Source organism: Engystomops pustulosus, chromosome 1 (assembly GCF_040894005.1).
Source record: "Engystomops pustulosus chromosome 1, aEngPut4.maternal, whole genome shotgun sequence".
NCBI lineage: Eukaryota > Metazoa > Chordata > Amphibia > Anura > Leptodactylidae > Engystomops > Engystomops pustulosus.
The window spans coordinates 164849522-164868176 of NC_092411.1; the positions used below are offsets into that span (position 1 = coordinate 164849522).

The 18655-nt window shown below is 40.9% G+C and overlaps 1 protein-coding gene across 1 annotated transcript in view; it reads left to right on the forward strand.

Annotated features, from left to right (window-relative positions):
* LOC140066215 (phospholipid-transporting ATPase IK-like) overlaps positions 1 to 18655 on the forward strand; it is a 1118040-nt gene that overhangs the window by 155922 nt on the left and 943463 nt on the right. The window contains exons 5-6 of the mRNA XM_072113746.1: positions 2239 to 2352; positions 4546 to 4644. Coding sequence (XP_071969847.1) covers positions 2239 to 2352; positions 4546 to 4644 — 213 coding nt within the window. The remainder of the gene's footprint in view (positions 1 to 2238; positions 2353 to 4545; positions 4645 to 18655) is intronic.

Consider the following 18655-nt stretch of genomic DNA (forward strand, 5'->3'; position numbering starts at 1 on the left):
GTTCGCATTACCAAAAAAAAAAAAAAATTATAGGTCGTACAATGTGACAATACAAATCTGCTGTGAATGGCGCCTCCATCCATTCTATACTCGGCCATGCGCCCATACAGCAGGACACCGCCACATATGGGGTATCAGTACACTCGGGAGGAATTGGGCATCAAGCGTTGCAGTGCGTTTCATCATTTCATTTATTCTGAAAATGTCCGTTTAGGCCTAAATGAATGTATTTTCCAAAAAAATTCTATAGTTTCTAAATCGCAGGTCCGTATTGTTTTAACCCATGTGAAACACTTAAAGGGTTAATAGACTTAATAGAAGTTGTTTTACATATGTTGAGGGGTGAACTTTCTATAGTGGGGTAATTTATGGGGTTTTACTATTATTTAGGCCTTTCAAAGTCACTTGAAAGCTGAGTTGTCCCTCAAAATGTGAGTTTTGGCAATTGAAAATAAGAAAAATCGCACCTAAAGTTCTGCGCCTCATAACATAGAAAAATGACCGGAAGCATAAAATATCATCCCAACATAAAACAGACATTCTGTAAATGTTAATTATCAAACTTTTTGGGTAGTTTTACATCTTGTCTGGAAACCAGAACATTTCAAACTTGGAAAATGAAGAATTTTTACAAACTTTTGCCAAATGTTCACTTTTTTCAGAACGAAACGCAAAACTTATCACTTAAATTTTATAACTAACATGAAGTACAATGTGTCACGAGAAAACATTCTCAAAATCACCCGGATATGTTAAAGCGTTCCGAAGTTATAACCAATTATCGTGAGACATGTCAGATTTGAAAAATCGAGTCTGGTCATTGAGCTGAAAACTAGTGTCGGTGATAAGGGGGTAAATTACCAGGCAGTCCTCGGGTTGTGTTTGTTCTTAATTTGAGTTTGTATGTAAGTCGGGACTGTATATTTAATAATTATAACCCCAGACAGAATTTTTTTGGTCTTTGCGACAATTGGATTTTAAAAAATGTTGGATTGTCATAAGAACCATGATTAACAATAAATCTTAATTACAGACACCTTATGATAACTGTCACAGCTGTTCATTGTAGCCTAGGGCTAAAGTACAGTAAATTACCAATTACCAGAGGTCCGTTTGTAACTAGGGCAGGGGCGTAACTACAGCGGTAGCAGTCATAGCAGACACTATGGGGCCTGTAGTGTCAGGGGGCCCCGTCATTCGAACTGACACAATAAAGAATGGAGGATGAGCACCATTATATCTATATTGTACTGCACATGTCCAGCATAATATGTATATAACATTCAATGTGATCTATATATTCAGTATATGTGATGTGTATATGGTGTCTGTATACACTGTATGTGAGTATGTTGCATATGGCATTGTATGTATGTGTATATGCACATGAGTGTATTTATATGTGTGAGTATACTAATATCTATATTTTTTTAAGTGGCAAGGGGGGCCCCATGCAGTAGCCTGGTTGGGGGGCCCTGTCTCTCCTAGTTACGCCACTGAACTAGGGGTTGTCTGTAAGTCAGGTGTTCTTAACACAATGGGGGTCATTTACTAAGGGCCCGATTCACGTTTTCCCGACGTGTTACTCGAATATTTCCGATTTGCGCCGATTTCCCCTGAATTACCCCGGGATTTTGCCGCACGGCTTGCACGCAACGGAAATGGGGGGGCAGGGCCGAACGAAAACCCGACGGATTCGGAAAAACCGCCGCAAAAATGTGTCGCGAAAATTGCACTTAGCTTCACTCAGCCCGGCTCGGTGTATTCCATTGCGTTCCGATGCTCTTCAGCGCAGCAGCGGAGGAACTACCTTAATAAATCCCGGCCGAACCCGAATCCAGCGCAGAGAATGCGCCGCTGGATCGCGAATGGGCTGGGTAAGTAAATCTGCCCCAATATGATTTTATGGAAAAAAATGATGGAAAAAAATACAGATCTCTCCATTCTTGGTAGGTGGGAAAACTTCCTAAATCATCAGTGAATAAAATACTTATTTTCTCATCTGTATAACTGTTTATGGTGTTTTATGAAAGCCCATACATACTGTTTACTTAGTGTATGTATGAAGTAAAATGTAACAAATGATTATAGAATCTTAAAATTAATTGCAGTTTATTAATGTATTAAATTGTTTTGTATATACCAGTGGAGTATAGTATATGTGAATTAAATGTGTATTGCCGTGTAGAAGGAGTTTATGAATATGCTAAAGATGGACCATTTAATGCGTTTTTACAGAATAATGTAATCAAGACCTCCAAATACAACTTGCTGAATTTCATACCTCTGAACTTGTACGAACAGTTTCATCAAGCCCATGTTATATACTTCACATTTGTTCTATTATTACAGGTAATATTTCCCTCTTTTTGTCAATGCTCATGTACTTTTCTGTGCCTTTTTGGATAGGGTTAACTTGCAGTTCCTCTAGTCATTCAAGGTATTACATAAAACCTTGTAATGTATTATGTATCTTCCCAATACTGCAGCAGCTTCTCTACTTTGTTGACAATTTTGCATTCAGCTAATAAATGTTCATAAACCTTAAAAACTTAACCCTGTTCATATGTCTATTATAAATATTTTAGTGTGTTAAAAACTTAGTTTTGCTTGAGTACTCCAGCAGTGTGAACAAAAAACCTCAATTTCTACAGATGCAATTCTGATAATCCATTGAATTCTACTGAATCATGTTTCATCCTCCAAACACTAACCCATTTTACAACCCCTTAAAGGGAACCTGTCACCAGGAGACACCGATTTTAGCCCACCATAGAGCATTGCATGTACACTGCTAAACATCTTTTGTCGCAAGAATCGGCTTTACAGAGAAAAAGGTAACTTATATTTTACCTTGAACGACCTATGCAGTGTGACTACTCCAGTCGCCAAATGGGCTGGGTTGAAGAGGAGTATATTCCCCCCCACCCTCGGGAAACGTCTCCTCAGTGTCTCATTTTCAAATACAATATTACCGCCCCTCATCCGCCCTTCGTCTTCATTTGAACGCCCCCTTACTCAGCTCTACTGTTGACGTCACCTACTCACGTCCCGCCTGCTTGCCGCAACTCGTCGCTGACCGTGTCTGGCATTCTCGCACCTGCGTGGTCAGCAACGCTTGTGCTGTGCGCACAGACATGCGCAGATGAAGCAGTGCCGGCCGCAAGGTCCCCGCATTCATCTGCGCATGCGCCACACTACGCTGACAACTCACCCTAGGTAGTGTGGCGCATGCGCTGATATCTGTCCCTCTTTAGGGACCTGGTAGATGCGAACCCTTGCCTGCCCATGGGCCCTGTGACCTGCGACCACAAACTCTGCAACTGTGATCGTTTTACCCCTGTATCTCACCCTCTTTGACCTTCTAGAATTGCTTGTAGCAACTTTCTAGGCACCACCATTGCAATCCTCCATTGCTGCTGTTATAAGATTTCCCTTCTGTGTGATCGGATTTACATTTTTTTCTGGCCCAATGTGCCAGGGAAAACCCTTCCCTGTGTGCATCCTGTGATGCTGAGCTAGTGTGCTTGTTTGTCAGTTTTTTCTCCCTGCTCTACGTCCCTGGGTGCAATGATCACTGCCTTGCATCACTGCTCAGCTTCTGTGCATTTCTTTTTTTTTATACAGGAGTGGTTTTTCTTTTGGTCAATTTTGTGTGTCCTGTGACCACCAAGAGCAGATCAGTCACCCTCTATAGGGTGTATACTTTTTTGCTACAGGAAATTTTTAGTACAGCACTTTTATTTTTCTTGCACATGCACAAACCATCTTGTGATCAGCAGAAGATGGCTTCTCACTTTTTATGTGTGAAAAAAATAAGTGGGTTATTTTTTTGTGCTATGGTTTTTGCACAAGCCATCTTGTATGCATACTGTGACAACTGAGCACTGATCAGTAACATCTTGCTGATCAGCATTTGCTCCTTTTTTACCCTTTTTTGTCTGAACTAAAGATTTTATACTTGCACAAGCCATCTTGTGTGCCTGCTGCAACAATTGAGTGCTGATATCTTGCTGATCAGCAACATCTTACTGTTTAACATTTGCTCCTTTTTTGTCTCTTTATGTTATGAAGAAAGAAGTACTATAGTATTTGCATGTGCACAAGCAATCTTGTGTGTGTACTGGTGATCAGTACTAATCAGTAAACTCTTGCCGATCAGTGTCTCTTGTAATGGGAACTCCTCTGTTTTGGTATCACTAGAGCTTTCTAAATGCATCTTGACACATGAAAAGTATTTAAGCTATATTTGTCCTCTAAAAACTGAAAAGCGTTCTTTCCATTCCAAGTGCCACCTTGTACCCAAACAACAGTGAACAGTGTATCGACAACCTCTCAAAACGCCTCCTCACTTAACTTCCCAACTTCACCTCCTCCTTGCTATGTCATGAGGACTGGCCTTTACACTGCCTTGCCTCTTCTTTATATGTCTATAAGAATCTGTAGTATATAGGTCTAAAAATAAATGCTGTTTGTAGCATGCCTAAAAGAGAGCCTGTTATTTGGTAAAATTTCTTAACTTTTGCCTTTTTTCATTTTTCTTAGAGTATTCCACAGATTCAAACGCAGCCGACCTTCATTATTGTGATTCCTTTAGCCTGTATACTGATTGTGCGAGGTTTACGAGATATAGTAAATGACATTGTAAGTAACAAACCATGGTTATGTTTAAAATACATTTATATTTTTCAGATGATAAATACAATATTAACTTCTTAAAAAGTATTCTACAATTTTTGCCTTACAATAGAGGCTGGCTGCAGTATATTGTTGCACTGTGGTTGAAAAAAATACCTCTAAAGTGTAACCGTCATTCTGAGCAAAAAAAACTCTAAAAAACATAATTCTGCTCCAGGTGTCCCTGAAAATCATTCCTCAAAGTATTTTGCCTCTCGGTCCTCATTTAGTTCCTCATTTCTATCTATCTATCTAATATCCATCTAGCTCCTATCTATCTATCTATCTATCTATCTATCTATCTATCTATCTAAACTTTAGTACAGCACAAGAGGGGACAGCTTGAAGACTTGGAGTCTCTCCTCTCCTGCCACTCCTGCTGTGGAGTGTAAGGGAATAGAGGAAAGGGGGGCTGTGATCAATCTGCAGCTTGTGTCTGTGTAGGGAAAGCTGAAGGAGAGATAAGAGTGTAGTTATTTGGTTACTACATTAGTTAGTACTCCTGGAAGCACATGAGTGCTGGAGTACTGAGCCATGTGGTAAACAGATGAGAGCAGGGAGTGAGAGGGGGTGTGTCTCCCTCCGTAGTCAGCTCCTCAGTGAAGACGGAATGTGCCTAGCAACAGCTATCTGAGAGATCACTAACAACAAAATTGCTTAAAATAACATGCCCTACAACATATCAAAAGTTTTTTGAAGTGATGGATACTCTTTAATTTTTTTTTTCAATTATGCCATTTCTGAGAAATTCCCATTTTAATCTGTTAGTATTAAGGCAATAAGTGCATTATAGGTATCTTGTATCACGTTTTTACCATTAAAGCTAATGACAGGTGCCCACAGAACTTCATACTGTGCCCTATGCATTCTGAATAAAAATCTATAGCTCAGGTCTAGCCAAAATCGCTCAGCACCTCGCCAGGAGACTCACAATGGTCATGCCTCAACAATAAGTGAGACTCGACTTTTTCTCCTCTTAATCAGGAATTTTCTTTATTGAGAACAATGCCAACATCTCCCCCAACAACTTCATCCCCCTTGTCTCAGAAATTCTCACACACAGCCAAAATGTCTGTTAACTGACTCATGAGATGGGGAAAGTGGGAGCCCAGCTAAAGAGAAAAAGAGAAAGGTGGCAATGATTTTTTAAAAAGTAATTTAAGCTAGATCTGAGCTATGGTTTTTAATCCAAAAACATGGGGCACAATATGAAGACTTTGGTGAGCACCTATCATTAGGTTTAATGATGACAACCAGATGAGAGGTTCTCTTTAACCCCTTAACGCTGAAGCCACTTTTCACCTTCCTGACACGGCCCATTTTTTCAAATCTGCCCTGTGTGACTATAAATGGTTATAACTTTGAAACGCTTTAACATAGCCAAGTGATTTTAAAATTGTTTTCTCGTGACACTTTGTACTTCATGTTAGTTGAAAAATTTTGGTGGTATGTTTTGCATTTATTTATGAGAATATCAGATATTTGGTGAAAATTTTGAAAAATTCTCGATTTTAAAACTTCAAAATGTTCTACTTTTTCCACACATAGTCATAACAGCAAAAAAACGTAATAACTAACATTAACCAAATGTCTACTTTATGTGGACATGGTTTTTTATGCATACTCTTATTATTGTAGGATCTTATGGGCCTTTGAACGTTAGGTGCGATTTTTCACATTTTCATAAAAACCGCAAAATCCTGCTATTGAGGGACCTGCTCAGGTTTCAAATCACTTTGAGAGGCCTAAATAAAAGTAAAACCCCTTAAATTACCCCAATATAGAAACTACACCCTCAACGTACATAAAACAACTTTTATGAAGCTTATTAACCCTTTAATTGTTTTACAGGGGTTAAAACAAAATCGGATACAATTTTGAAAGTAAATTTTTTTGGCTAAATTAATGTGTTTTTCAAACAATGTACAAATTCTCAGTGGATAAAATACCAAAACGCTCCACAAAATTTGATACCCAATCCCTCCCAGTATTAACCTGCTGTAGGGCACACGCCAGGGCATCGAAGGGAAGCTGCGCCATTCAGCGCAGATTATGCATTGTCACTTTTTATTGGCTATACAATCTTTATTTTTTTGGCAATTTGGACATATAAGGGCTTATTTTTTGTGACATGAGATGCACTTTACAAATACTTAATTTTAGTGGGTCATTAGCTTATTGATGAGATTTTATTAACTCTTGAATGTATGGGTGAAAAGAAAATTGTCAATGTTGGTTTCCTTTCTTTTTGTTTTTTTTTGGGGGTCGTACACCGTACACTAAAAATACTATATTATCTTTATTCTATAGGTCACTACGATTACGGTGATACCTCATTTATATAGTTTTTCATTTATTTTTACAATTTTACTGGAAAAAAAGGAATATAGAGGAAATCTCATTTGTTTTTGCATCGCCATCTTTTCGGGGACATAACTTTAATATTTTTTTGTTGACAGAGCTGGTTTAGGGGTTATTTTTTACGTGTTGAGTTGTCCTTTCAATTGATACCATTTTGGCGCACATAACTTTTTTTGATCACTTTTTAGAACATTTTTGTGAAGAGATTTTATGAAAAATTTACATTTTGGCGAGTTTTTCGGGTTTTTTTTTTACGGAGTTCACCGAAAGGGCCCAATAATGTTTCTGAGTTATACCAAATATGTGGGTTTTTTGGCGATTTTGTGTTTTTTTTCACTTTATTGCATGAATATAGGGAATGTTTGTGTTTAGGGGACTTTAACTTTATTTAATTAATTCTTTTTATTAAAAAATGCTTTTATTAAATGTTTTTAACTGTGTTTTTTCACTTTTACAGGTTAGCTTGAACAAGTGATCCACTGATCACTTGTTCAAGCTATTCTTCACCTTACACAGTGTAATACAGATGTATTACACTGTGTAATGTAACACACTAAGCATCCTCACGGAGGAGGATCGCGCAGCCCCGGGCACCGGCAGTCCCGGGGCTGCGATCAGACCACGGACCCCCCCCCGGTAAGCGCCGCGGGGGGGTTTGATTCTTGCAAAACACCCCTAACACGCCGCGGTCAGCGCGACCGCGGCGTGTTAGGGGTTAACAGCCGCTATCGGAGAAATCTCCGATCGCGAGTGTTAGAGGCGGGTGTCAGCTATAATATATAGCCGACACCCGCAGCTTCTGGCCCCGGCTCCGTTAAGGGGTTAAGTTCAGGGCAACAATGGCAGAAGAGGGAAGTTATTTATCCAGGAATAGAAATGCTCTGGGTGATGATGGTTAACATATGGATTAGCACGTGGCTGAGCACGAATGACACAGGAATCTGTTGCTCCGCTCGGGCATCTTAATCAAGCCCATCTGCAACCCATCCACCATCCCAGGGGTATTAGGAACTGTATTACAAGGTTCCCAGAGAGTTTTTTGTTTTTGCTTCAGGCCTTACACGGCCTTGCACAGCCTAACAAGCATCCAGAAGCCGGGGTCTTGATTTTGTAGCACCTACCGGGCCGCTGGAACCCTTCTGGAAGGAGGAAGGGGGGGAGACCTGCATTTATCGACTTTCAATTATCTTGGAGACTGGGGAAGCTATGATGACTTCCATCTGCCTGATGCCTATTGCTCTGTGGAAACCCGGCCTGGACCGGAGGTGCTCATCCGATACCTGCAATATCCCACAAGTGCCTGTCTCCATCTACAAGAAGCCTCTTCTGTGATTGCTGGCCTGCGTCTTTAAAAGTACAGTATATTGACAGTGGGGACTGGGGCATCTAAATTAACCCAGGGAACGAGCGATTCACTGCTACGGTTGCTTAAAGGTACTGTGCCCACTGCTACTTGTCCCTCCTGGCAGCCACCTGCTTATACAGTCACCAGGTAAGCATGGACGGCGCCATAATCTCACTTCGGGCAGCATCTACCTCTACTACTTTCTACCTAGGCCTTTCACATCTACTTTTGTCTGATCCCCTAACCAGAAAGGAGTTCCTCTGATATGCAGCCACGAAGTCTGAGGGTCCTTCCAGCCTGGTTTCCTTTTATTGGACATTGCTGTTTACCCACCCTTCATGGCTCCCTAAGTATGATGGAGCATTGACTGAGACCCCTGTTGGGAATTTGTTAGAAATGAAACCCAACTAATAGACTCTGCTGCAAAGCGGCAGCTAAGCAGCACAAAAAATCCTGTGTAGAACGCACATTTACCATTATCCAATAACCTGCTAGCAGGCCATTCTCATCATGGTTAAAAGCAGAAAGATTAAAATTAAGTTCCTGTCAAGGAACTTCTCCTAGACAGGCTTCCTTGCCCCCCCCCCCCACGGCCAAGGCACTAATGAGCAACTCCCTCCTCCAGTAGCAACTGCATCCCTAGTTCTTTCTGTTACTGAAAACTTGCTATTTTCGGATGCACTACTGACTCTGGAATCATGCACAGAGGCTGCAAATCCACCTGATCCTACTTTGGCCAATTTTAGTACTCCGCAACCAAAAAGGGGATTACTGTCCACATATATACCTCATTCTTGGAGAAATATGTCTATCTCCTGCTCCCCGGATCATGCAGAGTCTGGCCTTGAGGACTCTGTACAAGCCCCGCTAATGATTTTTACCACAAAAGCCTTGCTAGCAGACTTAGCATAATAGAAAATCACCACTGACATCCAACAAGCGATGCAGGGGCTAAGAGGGGAAGTGGTCTCTGTTGGAGAATGGGCTTCCATGTCAAAAACAAGATGGCTGAAATCACTGCAGCTCACAATGTCTTGGTAGATGTAGCTAACAACTTGTAGGAAAAAGTGTCCACTCTCAAGACAAAACTAGTTGATCTGGAAGACCATAATATAAGAAGTAACCTCTGCTTCTAAGGCATCCCTGTGGCAGTTAAACCAAAGGGCTTAGCGGAATTCCTCAGACCTTTTTGCTTCAGTCTTTGCAGACCTTTCAGCAGCTACTATAGACCGTAGGAGAGAATTTCAACATGGCACTACTATCCTCAGAGCCAACAACATCTCTGACCGGAGGGGATTCCCATTGAAGCCGGTAGCGTCCAGTAACAGTTCTAAATTCACAGCCCACTCCCTGGAACAAACCCTTCATCTTTGTAAGGACTGGAACCTCCCATACCAATACGCTGCTGGACCATTGCACAAGCAGCATTCATCCCATTCTGGAAGAGTGATCTACTGTGTCTTGTAATGGCATATGTCAATTTCAAGCTTGAAGCCCCATTTAACTGGCCTTGGTGAGACAAACTGCCAGTTTAGCATGAAGAAATAACACCATTAATGCTCTTGCACATTCTGTGCTGTTACAGGCATATATCCTTAAGATAATTGTTTATCCAAATTCCCCTAAGGGCAGTGACTCTCTCAGTAAGCTCATTGTATGTGTCCCTTTAGGACCTCTTTGTTCTATTGTTTTCTAGTTCTGGTTATTTTGTTCCCCAATGACAGTGAATGTACCACTATATTGATGCTACTGGACATTCACATTAAGTTTAATTAATCTGCCATCTAAACTTTTCTTCAATTAGATGTTATTAAAAATATGTTCCTGTGTGAAGATAATTTCTCAAAAATGTGGTCATATGGTCCCTTATAAACAAGAGTGTGTCCTTGATACGGCCACCTCTGCTGGAATGATTGCACAAAGAAACATACATTTTTTGTATATCAAATGTCCGGGAATTACTGTATGTCCCACAGCCGTCCTGTGGTAATGAACGCTGGACCCAGAAGGTCAGGCATGTCTGGCCACTGCTACCAAAATGTGAGGGGGTCGTATGCAAGGAAACTATCTCATTTCTAAGGGACAACATGGCTATGTTTATGAGAAATTATCTTCACACAGGAACATTTTTTTCATAACAAGCAATTGAAGAAATGTTTACATATGGCAAATGAATTTAATTAAATGTGAATAACCAGATGGGAAAACCCCTTTAAGTGTGGGTGTAAGTCTGGGGAACCCCACACCTCTCCCAAAGATCCCAGATACATCCTAGCTTTTCTTTCTTTAGCTCTCAATAGTAATGTATTCTATTAATTCCAAAGGACTCAACTCCCATTGCAAGCGATCAACACTTTGATTTGCAGTATGTAAATCTCATGCAAATACCTTGCTGGTCCAGGAGACTCATCTCAACCAGGAAGATTGCTATGGATCGAAACACAAATGCCTTTCAAGATACAATGGCTGTTACCATCCATGATCAGTTAATCAATGATGCTATTGTAGGCATATACAGGCGGTCCCCTACTTAAGAACACCTGACTTACATACGACCCCTAGTTAAAAACGGACCTCTGGATTTTTGTAATTTACTGTACTTTAATCCTAGGCTACAATAAACAGCTTTAACAGTTATTAATGGTGCCTGTAATTAAGATTTATTAATAATCCTGGTTCTTATGACAATCCAACATTTTTAAAATCCAATTGTCACAGAGACCAAAAAAATTTTGACTGGGCTTACAATGATAAAGTAAACAGTTCCGACTTACATACAAACTCAACTTAAGAACAAACCTACAGAACCTATCTTGTATGTAGCCCGGGGACTGCCTGTATTTTATATTATTTTAATTCCTGTCTAGATGCACTGTGTGCATTGATCTAACCATTGTTAGAGAAATATTTCTATCTCTGATGTGATGTGGGTCCAAATTGTTGTATTGTATGAGCTGCTCGGAGAATCAAACACACTCTTATGTGTCCTGTTAGATGATTCCAATTTATTTAGGTAGCAGAGAATTCTTATAGGTTTTTGAGACAAAGAAACTTTACATTCCTTTGCCTCGAACAGGATATAACTGTAAGATAATCTGTATGCGCGGGGGATGGTACTATGCACAGATGTGGGGAGAACACACACGAAAATGGATTTTGTTCCCTCACAGCCTCCCTTTTGTGAAAAATTTCAGGTACTGCTCAGGTATTACATTGACATGTGCTAATCACACATCCAGGACTTATCTAACCACTTCACCTGCTTCCCTCCTGAGCATCCTGAACATTACATCACAACACAACCCATATAGATCCACTGTAAGGGGCAGAATCTCTACATCCTATTGGTCTATTCCTTATACATGTCGCCCTACCAACCCCTGAGTACTATTTGGCATAGAATACAGCACACTGTTTTGCATAGCCCAAAATCTTTCACAATCTTTCAGTGGTGCTGCAAGTGATAAGAGTAACAATGTCTGTCACGAACCCCAGTCGCCGGAGTTCACACACAGGGTTCGCTTACGCCAGGGGACCACGCAAATTAGCCCTAAGCTCCGCCCACTCACACAAAATGGCGTCTTTACGCTAATTTCTACTCTCCTAGCACACGGCAAACCCACTCAGCTCAATTCTCATGTCAGGGAAACCAAACCCATCCGGATCCCAGACACTACACACGCACAGCCCAGGGGGCGCACAACCACACTATGTACCCCCCTACCACTTACGTGCCTATGGAACGCTACTGCACAGAGCCACTCTGCACCCCGATACAGCCCACGCCCACACTTATCACAGCCTCCACCACTTGTAATTACAGCTTACGAGAAGCCCACACCAGGACTGCACACATACACCCAGATACACACTCTTTTAGATGCAGTACAGTTCACCTGGACCCACACGGTCTATAGCTACTACTCGCCTACAGAAATGCACTACCTATAGCTACTGCTAGTACAGACATTCACACGGTAACACGGCTTAGCGGTAATTCCCCTCTCCAGAGTTATGGGAACGTATAGAGCACAAGGAAAAACTTATTAAAGGACTATTTAATATGCAAAATAGGCACAATGCTTAATGGTTACAAAAAGGGTAAAATAACAGACATACATAACAGAAAACAGTAAAATAAAAAGGGATAAAATAAAAGAAAAGACAGAACTCTTACTAATTAGATTGGCATAAAGATCCGTGGTAGGGAAAACAGCTGAAAATTGTGTAAGTCCTGCCAGCTGAATGCATTCCCCATGGACAACAAGGATTGAATGCTGGCATGTTACTTTTAACTACACAATTGATCCGCCCCCTCGGTCATGTGAGAGGGGTGTGGTTGCACCTTAATCAAGGTGGAAAATCAGGGACATTTTTCCAAAATATGTTATATCTTTTCCCAAGAGTCCCCTGATAAGAAGACATGCCCACCACATTTACCAGCATGATTTAACAAATCTAACAATACCAAACACATTATTAAATGTTGGCCCAATGGCCTATTAGTTATTTTCTTGGCTCCCTTCCTCTAAAATGCTTTGGGCTTGACACCCCAGGTCTATAAGAGGATTCTGATCCAGGTCCGGTGACCAGAAATTGAAATATTTGCTTTATGACCAAGTTTTCTTTGAAGTATAATTTTTCATGTTCTTAAGCAGTCATTTTAAGACACATGAAAAACCATGAGGCTTTTGGAGACACCAAGTCTACCAATTCACAGGAAATCAATTAACACTTCTAAGGGACAGAGGAAACCAGTTACCAATTCTTTTGATAAGGGGGGAAAGAGAACAAAGGGAATCGCAGAGGGGGTGGGATCTGTTGCCCATAATTACGTTATCTTATAGGGCAAAGGTGACTCTCCTTCTATCATAAGAAGGGAACTCATAATCCATACTTTCTGACAATGTCCACAGCAGCATCGAGATACACAGGTTCCTGTTCCGCAGTCTATTCTTCAACTGTCGCATTCTCCTTGTAGTTTGTACACATGGATGTGTCACAGGTATTTGGAATGACCCTTCAAAGACTCTTCAGGTGTGTTACATCAGGACCATCTCATCACCTGGGTGCAGGTCCTGTGCTCTAGCTACTTTATCAGGTTCTGGAACTAAAACAAATACTTGGTTATGCACCTGAGAAAAGTGTTTCTGCAGGTTTTGGACACCCTACCAATTCTCTATGACACCTCTACTTTAGGTAAGTATTCATCCGTGGGGCAATTCTATAAAACAACCTCAGTAGGTGAAAAGCCTATTTAATCCCTAGAGCTGTCATCAACTATATTACTATCCCAATAGAGATTTTTACTTTATCCCTCGTTATAGTCTCTAGAATAAGTAGACTAACATATTCCTCGATCCTTGTGCTGTGGTCTTTACGGTTGCTTTAGTTACAGTATAGGGTTCATATTACCCAGAAAATAGGTCCACACACACAAGCACTCTAAGTGACACTCAATACTTATCAACCCAGAGCATATAGAGTCTTAGACTGGTGTCTCACCCTGTGGGTGCACTGAACCATCATAGGTTAAAAGGCCCTTGTCAGACATTGCTTGTCACCTTTTTGCCATATTCCATCCTCCATCCATTGGGTCCCAGTTTTACTCCAATCTTGCTTCCTCACCTGTGAAGCCTGTTTCTATAAAGACAGGATATAGGCTCCTTTCCCCTAGGCTTTCTAGTAACCAGTATGGTCACTTCATGTGTTATAGCTTTATAGGTTTTACCTTCTAGTATGGACCTTTATTGAATTAGCTGATAGAGGTTGTATCAATGCCGATGTATCAATGCTGTATAATAGGAGACATACAGTATACAAATTCCTTAGACCTTATTATAAAACTATAAAGTCATACTGGGGGCACATGCTGAGGGACAGTGTTACTGAGCAGAAGCATCACTAGAGCCAGTGACGTAGGAGGCTTCTAGGGGTGTTATAGCTTCTGCATAAAAAAGCTCCTAATAATAATCTCAGTCATAGCTGCTGTATAGGACTAATAGTATAGGATCATGGGAAGGTTTTACTTCTGGCTAAACCATTACAATTATTGAAGTTACAGGTAATCAAACCAAAATTTGCTTTGGGCCATCAGGGTTATCAGTCCTCAGTAAAGAACACACATTCTCATTGTTCCTTTCGTCTCTTAACATTCCATCACTTGTCATCCTCACCGTCCTGTGTTCTCTGAGTCCTAGAGAAGGGGGAGAGACAGCCCCCTCCTTCTCCCTGTGCTGCATGTAGTAGTAGGTGTCTCAGTATGCCACGATAACAAAGAAGGAATCTAACACACCATTGTAACATCTAAGTTCACTCCATCATCCTAGACAGATTGCTAAAACTTTTTACCACACCCTTAAAACTTTAGGTGTATTATAATGTTTTACACTACATGTTTAATGTTATTAAACATACATCACAAGGTTTCTCTGGTTCAAGCCAGCAATGATCAATGTCCACGACTATATGCTGGACTTTCCTCACATCTGGCAACTCTGATGAAATACCATTAGCACTATAAATGATATAGACAAAACACATATATATATCTTTGCCATAACCTGCAGGACTGTATAATGAAATAAACCTCATGGAACATCCACAGTATCTGTCAAGGGTCAGCTCAAGGAATCCAATTGGGACTGCACAAACATCCAGGAGTTCTCCCCACAGAAGGATAAAATCCATAACAAATATGTTACTACCCGGGTTTTTGGACTTTGAAGTTCTGAGAGGTAACTCTTAGATAAGCAGGCACAGTCTCCCACATTTATTCCCTGGGTACTATATCTTAGTTGTCCTATAAAGGTACAGCAATAGCCAAATACAGCGAAATACAGCTGAGCGGAGTGTGGGTGCAAATCCAAAGATCTTTAGGCAATACATCATTCTCCATACCACTGGTCTACTAAGGTATATAAAGTTGGGATGCCCCCTACAGGAGAAACAGTTTGAAGCTGTAAATGGAGTATTAACACTATTCCTGTGTTCTGGGGGTCCAAGTAGACATTACAGAGCCTGCACTTTTTCTAATCTAGTCATGACCGGATATATTCCAGTGTGGTGGTTGGGTCTAGGTGCCACACTGCACATGTCTCCTGCCAGTCTGGGTCTTTGTTTCCACAAACTCTGCAATTCCATCCACCAGGGTCATTATAGGGTGGGGGTAGAACTTTTCCTTTAATTTTGTCTTTGTCTTTTGTTTTTGTCCCTCATCGTCATAACACTCATACAACACATAATTTTCTATAGCTGTTTCTTTATAACCTCCTCTGGTCACTTCCTCTGCAACTTTCTCCTATTTATTTGCAATTTCCATCGTATCATTATCATGCAACCAGCCTCTTTGTTCTTTTAAGAACCTTTTCCATTTAATTTTCCCTCTCTCTCTTTCACTATCTGTATTGCTGGTTTCCCTCCGAATTGTTTCTCATCCTACCTAGCAAACTTAACATAATTTTCTATAGTGCCGGCACACACACACAGTCTATCTTCCTTAGGGCAGCTTCACAACTTCATTACCTACAGCTGCCCATCAAGTCTGACTGTCCATCAGTCTGTTGAATAGAAGAAAAAGGAAAAAAGTGAAAGGATATACAGGAATGGAAGGGAGGCAACACTGAATCCAAGGAAGGCTGATTGCTATGTGGGGCTGAATGGACAAAATGTATATGAATGGAGGTATAATATCTGGGTATGGGGCTATAATATCTAGGTATGGTGGTACATTCATCTATATCTTCAAGCCAAAGCCATTGTTATTAACACCATTGACAATGGCTGGGGGTCTCTGGGCCTGAAATCTAGTGAAATGAGCTTTGTATCTATAAGAAGAGCCAAGATTGTCTGTCCTGGAATGGTACGTGGTTTAGTGGTATAAAGTGGACAGCCAATTATCTATCACAACAGCTGCATAATTCTTGTGTGCACTGTAAACAACATTGATTACACATTGATCGCAGTAAACACAAAAAACACATCTTCATTTTGCTACTTAATAGGACAGGGCATCAAGCCCTCCACCTTGAAAATACGGAACTACTCCTAAACATAATCAATACCACAAGAAAAAAGGAGCCACTGAGTTCTCAAATATAAAATTACACAGAAAATTTTTTCCATAATAGTGATGAAACAAATCGATTACAATGGATGTTAATGGACAAAATCCAATATTACTTGGTCTGAGTTGGCTAGACTCCTGCATTACACAATAGGGTATATCCACCAAAGAAATAACAAATAGCGAAATTAATGAAAATTCTCCAACGTGCATAAGTCCTAAACTGGAATGCACTAGTTAACGTATAAGCAGTTGGTGGAATTAGAAGTAAAAGACCAGTGTCTTACCCATTATGTGATGTGACAGGGGAAGCTCTCTGACACCCCAACGCGCTTTTAGCCCACGCTTCCTCAGAGGGTAAGAAACACACGCCGGGGAGCTGGAACTCATATACTCACATAACCGGATGAACGATGCTGGCGTATGCGCCTCGAACAATCCCCCAGCACGACGACATGACCCATTCCAATGCCCGGGAGCTAGTGCGCATGCTCGGAGTCCGACCGCGCTTTCGGGCTTCCGGTCATGTGCTGTGTGCCCAAGGAGGCAACGTGGAGATGCCTGTCGGCCGAAGACATCTGCTACGCATGCGTCAATTCATTCGGAGAGCTACCGAAAGAAGGGGCAAAATAAGAAGAAGAGGGTCGCAGAAAAGAGGAAAATTACTATATTACAGTGGTGGCGAACCTATGGCACAGGTGCCAGAGGTGGCACTCAGAGCCCTTCCTGTGGGCACTCAGGCCATCTCCAACACAGAGTTTGCCATATAAGAATCCAGGCCCCCTCCTGTGGTCAATAATGCCCGTCCCGAGTGCCTCCTGTGGGCAATAATGCCCGGCCCGAGTGCCTTGTTCAGCGCTATTTTAAAGCGACATCCTTGGTTGCCAGGAATACAGAAGGAGCGAGAAGTTGTGGATAGAGATGAATTGTCATTGGAGCTCCTGTTCTGGGTCCCTTGAAGAGGAAGACTCAGAACCCTGAAGGGAAGCTACAATCCAAATTTCTCCATTATCTTTCTACTGTATTGGTAAACTTGGTACGCCAATACAATTAAAAACTATGATACAGCAGGGATCAATCAGTTACTGCTAAAAATTGTCACGTTGGCACCTTGCGACATATAAGTAGCTTTTGGTTGAAGTTTGGGCACTCTGTCTTTAAAAGGTTTGCCATCACTGCTATATTACATGCACAAGGAAAGTCCAGGCAGCACACTTTGTGGAAAATCAATGGTGGGTGCACGCTTGACTGAGTCGGGTCAATGACTCCTCCATGTATAAGTAAATAGAAAAATAAGCAGCACTCCAGACGTCCAGGTCAAGTGAAAAAAGTGGTCTTTTTTATTCCATGTAAAGTAACAACGTTTCGGCTCGTGTTTGAGCCTTTTTCAAACCTGGCTTGAAAAAGGCTGAAACACGAGCCGAAACGTCGCTACTTTACATGGAATAAAAAAGACCACTTTTTTCACTTGACCTGGACGTCTAGAGTGCTGCTTATTTTTCTATTTGCTATATTACATGCATATATCAAGCTGGAAAGTATGGATAACCCAAAATGACATCACAATTGCTATATTTTTTTTAAAAAACATTGTAGTACATGTTCTATGTGACAAATTGATATGTATATATATTCACAAAGTTCAAAGAAAAAAATAATTACTAATTAATTATTAAAATGTATCTTATATCCATTTTATGTCCATAAAGTGCAAAAATTAGCTAAAGTGCTAAAAAGTGCAAACCACAGTGCAAAAAAGTGCGGTATTGCAATCTCACAATAATTGTTATTAATGTGCATACATATGATATTCAATTTATTTTTTTCTTAAGAAGAGGGGTTGGGGGAACATCCCTCTATTTTATCCAGGAAAATGTGATAGTGATAGTGAAAACATAAATATAGCATTCTACTATCCATCTCATACTGCTATAATTCTATGTTATCTAATAATGTTAACCCCTAAGGGACTCTTTTAGCCTTAAGGACCCGGCCCCATTTTTCAAATCTGGCCTGTGTCACTATAAGTGGTTATAGCTTTGGAACACTATGAGATATCCAGGGGATTTTGAGAATGTTTTCTCGTGACACATTGTACTTCAAATTAGTTTAAAAATTTGGATGAAGGGGGCGTACCCGGAAGCTGATGTGAGCGGACGCTTGGGGAGAGAGCACCGCATCACCAGAGCTGCTTAAGCGCTAAAATA